The following is a 3,778-nucleotide window of genomic DNA, read 5'->3' as shown; positions in this document are numbered from 1 at the left end:
TCGTGTTGGAGGCTCTTTCTAACAGTTACCACACAAACACGGGCGAAATTATCCCGAGGAAACACAAACCAGCCTGAAACAGCAACAGAAGGATCATCTGTACATTACAGTGAGTTTCATTCAGTACGTGCACTGACCTTTTGTCGTGATCCAGCATTATACTGCCCTATTTGATCACATGCTTGTTCTCGTGATTCACTGTAGGAAAGGACACTGACTCCCTTAAAACCTGCAAGAACTGGAGAAATTTGTGAGCGGAAACGCTGGGAAAACATTATCAGCTAAAAGTTAATTTGGTTAACAACTTCTCTGACTGCCAAACAAAAAGACAGCTTTTTTGCAACACTTGAGTTTAACTCGAGGTTAAAAACCCCAAAAACATGTCAGGAAACCTTTTTCCTATAAGTTTGCAATTCCAAACACAGTATGACAACTGAGCTGAAAAATGAGAAACTTTTATTGACTTAAGCAAAAGGAGGCAATGCAATGAAAAATACATAGTAAAAGCGTAAAGGTTACAATACTGAAATGACACCATCAACCCGCACACTTGCCTCGCACTGTGCTTTCTTGCTCTTTGCCCACATAAATGCCTTTTCTGTATAAAACATGAGAAGGAGATGCAACATTAAAGCGACTAGAAGCGTAACTGATTCAGTGTTACTGTTTGTAGCCTTGTCAAGTTGCGTCCATAACCACGGACGTCCATCTTTATTTTGCATCTTCTTTTATCTGGACAAACTGAGCCAGTTGTTTCACACTTTTTCTTTAGGTGACCTACTTTACACTTTTCTTAACAGGAGGAGGGGAAACACTCACTTCTCCGTATTCCCTCTAATTTGAAATATCAACTAGCCACATTCCTTCTTGGGTCTCTCTTCCTCTAATCCCTTCATCACCACAAAGTAAAAGACCTAACATATGGACATCAAGGAAGAGTGATAACAATTTAGATATGATTCTCATCACTGTACAATAAAAATATGCTATAAATGCTTGAGACCAGTCAAGCATTAAATGTAAAACATTTTATACAATGGTCATAGTTTGCTGTCATCTGAGCACCAGACATCTGTTAAAACAGGCTGCACATTTACAGCACTGTACATCATTGCACAAATAACTGCAGATCTCCAGTTTCTTAGGCTTGGTCTCACATCTGGTACAGATACACAGATGTGATCTGCAAGTCAAACTTCACAATTCTTCTGGCTGTGACGTAATGATTGTTAAAATTTTGAGACAGCATCTTCACACTGTCTCAGTTTTGATAGTCTAACCTCATCTTTACATAGGGTAGTTTGTTACAGTGAATATTAAAATATGGCTAATACAATAAGTAAAACTAGAAACAAAATGCACAGTGACATTCTCCCTTCAGCATGTGCAAACCTTAAACTTACCTCATCTGAAATGACTGGAAAAATGCACATCTGTTACAAGTTACTGCAACATTAGTTATGCAGTCAAAGAAGAAAACATTACAATAGCACAAAAGTGAATATGCATTTTTGAGTATAAAACAGCGTTTCTACTTGGCAAAGACAACTCTTGTAATAATTTGCTAATAGCACTTTGAAAGCCCAGATGTTGCCACTGAACTCCCCCAGTGAGTTCATGTGCCAGCCTTTGTCTATGGGATTACATTTAGGTTTTTTTTAATCGTCTACTGCTTGATATAGACTAGCTGGATCTAGTTTCTACTGGCGGAGAACTATGTCTACAGTTTTTGTCACCATTTTTTAACTGAAGCACTTTGCATATACTACTGAGGCACCATATCATAGAAGGCATGGGTGTAGATACATTTATCGCTGTTACAGACTGTTGCAGGCTGAACTAGCATATGGCAATAAAAGCAAATAACTTTACCTAATAATTCATTAACATTTAGATAAAAACAACTGAACATCACAAGACCTACAAGGTTATGTGTTATTGCTGGTTTCATTTCGGTAAAATGTTCTCAGAAAATTTAAACATAACAAAAGTGTCAATTAAAAAAAGGTACCTAATAAATAACAAAATGCTAATTAGCTACAAAGTAGTGATAGTTTGTTCATTCAAATTCTCAGTATCTTTATTCATATGGTTTTGAAAGCAGATCCACACTAAGGTTTCTTGCTCAGATAATTTGAGGGGATCCAGGCCTCGACTTCTTCTGCTACATTTTTACAGAACCACCATCCGCTGCTGTTTTTTTCCAGCACCTCAAAAACTGTACCCACCTTGAAGCCAGCTGTTTGTTCATCCCCTTCAAAGTCTGCTAAGGCTAGATACAGCTCATCCTTACTGGGCTCCTTGAGTAAAGGTGGAAGCTTGTCTTTGGGAGGACCGGGTTTCTCGCTCTTCAATGGGGGCTTGGGAGGAATTGGGACTTTATTATTCTTGGATTCTTCTTTCTCTTTGTTTGCAGGTGGTAGAGCAAACCCTTTGGGTTTAGGGGGAGGGGGTCTGCTGAGTTGTGGTGGTCCGGGTTTGGGAAGGTCCTCCGGCTCAGTTGGGCTAGATGGGTCAGTCTTCTTTGGAGGTGGAGGTCTTCTTGGTACCATGGCAGGGGGTCTCATAGGGGGTTCCTTGTGCGGAGGCACTGGTGGTTTTGCAGGGGGTGATGAGCTCTCCTGGTTATGACCATTAATATGTTTTGGGGGGAGTTTTGGCTCATCGGAGTGCCTACCATTATTAGCAGGAGGGACATAAATGGGGGGAGAGCTAGGGGGAGAACTGGGCCGAGAGCTGTTTACTGCTGATGTGGTGTCATTCTGATGGTTCATCTCAGCTGATCCAGAGCCAACTTCAGCTGGTTTTGATGGCCTCAGCTTGCTTCTCAGGTTGGTGATATCTAGCTTGTTCTCTGCTGGGGGATCTGGCTTCGCAGCTGGAACAGGTTTGGGTCGGATCACTGGCTTAGGCTTCATAAACGCAGCTGGACCAGTTGCCTCTGGTTTCTCTTCTGCCACTTCTGTCTTGGGTTTTGGTGGGTGTTTAGGAACAGGTTTCAGATTAAACTTCTTCACCTCTTTGGCAGAGACCTTGTGTCCACATTCGAGACCCATCTCATTCCGAAGGTGAAGAGCTTTGCTCTTATCCTCTTTTTTGGCCTCTGGGGGTTTGTCTGGTTTGAAGGGGGATGGCTTAGGTGCCAGGGGCACAATCACTCCAGGGGCTGGAGGCTTTGGGGGCAAAGGCTTAGAATGATCAGATCTTGGTTTCTCTGCTACCTCCAATTCAAAGCTCTTATTAATGGACTCCCTCCGAGGTGGTAGAGCTGGTTTCTCCTCTACTGGAGGGGCAGCTGGAGCTGGAGGCAAAGGCCCTGAGAAGGCAGAGGCCCCCTTGGTAGCACTGGACTTCCAATCTCTCAGTTTAGGACGGGCAGAGGATTCAGGGGCTGTAGTGGGTTCATCTGGTAAAGGTTTGGACCAGCTGTCGTCTGTGCCTGAAACGTTTGAAGGACCGCCGTCTTCCAGTCGAAGCTTTTCCATCTCATTGGGCAGAGGGGCAAGGAAATTAGGTCGCAGGGCATTACTGGTCTTCTTGTACTTATCAATAAAGGTGGCAGGGGCCCAGCCCTCTTTCTCATCTATCTGGATATACCACCAACCACTTGCATTCTTCTCAATCACCTTGTTGGTAGAAAAAAAAGTGTCATTTTATTTTCCTGTAACATTTAAAGGAAGATAATAAATAAATAGACTCATTCGACCTCTATTCAAGTCAAATGTTACTCTATATATATATATATATATATATATATACACAAATATAAAAAGTGGTA

General features: G+C 42.1%; 1 protein-coding gene across 3 annotated transcripts in view; it reads right to left on the bottom strand.

Moving 5' to 3' along the window:
* Positions 1-439: 439 nt before the first annotated feature.
* sh3pxd2b (SH3 and PX domains 2B) overlaps positions 440-3,778 on the bottom strand; it is a 32,766-nt gene continuing 29,427 nt past the window's right edge. For all 3 annotated transcript variants that reach the window (XM_026372400.1, XM_026372402.1, XM_026372403.1), the window contains one exon: positions 440-3,626. In XM_026372400.1, coding sequence (XP_026228185.1) covers positions 2,112-3,626 — 1,515 coding nt within the window. In that variant the 3' untranslated portion in view covers positions 440-2,111. The remainder of the gene's footprint in view (positions 3,627-3,778) is intronic.

The sequence above is a fragment of the Anabas testudineus genome, chromosome 14 (assembly GCF_900324465.2).
Source record: "Anabas testudineus chromosome 14, fAnaTes1.2, whole genome shotgun sequence".
Taxonomy (NCBI): Eukaryota; Metazoa; Chordata; class Actinopteri; order Anabantiformes; family Anabantidae; genus Anabas; species Anabas testudineus.
The sequence above is the reverse complement of the archived record's forward strand: the minus strand, read 5'-3'. Positions and strand labels throughout refer to the sequence as shown.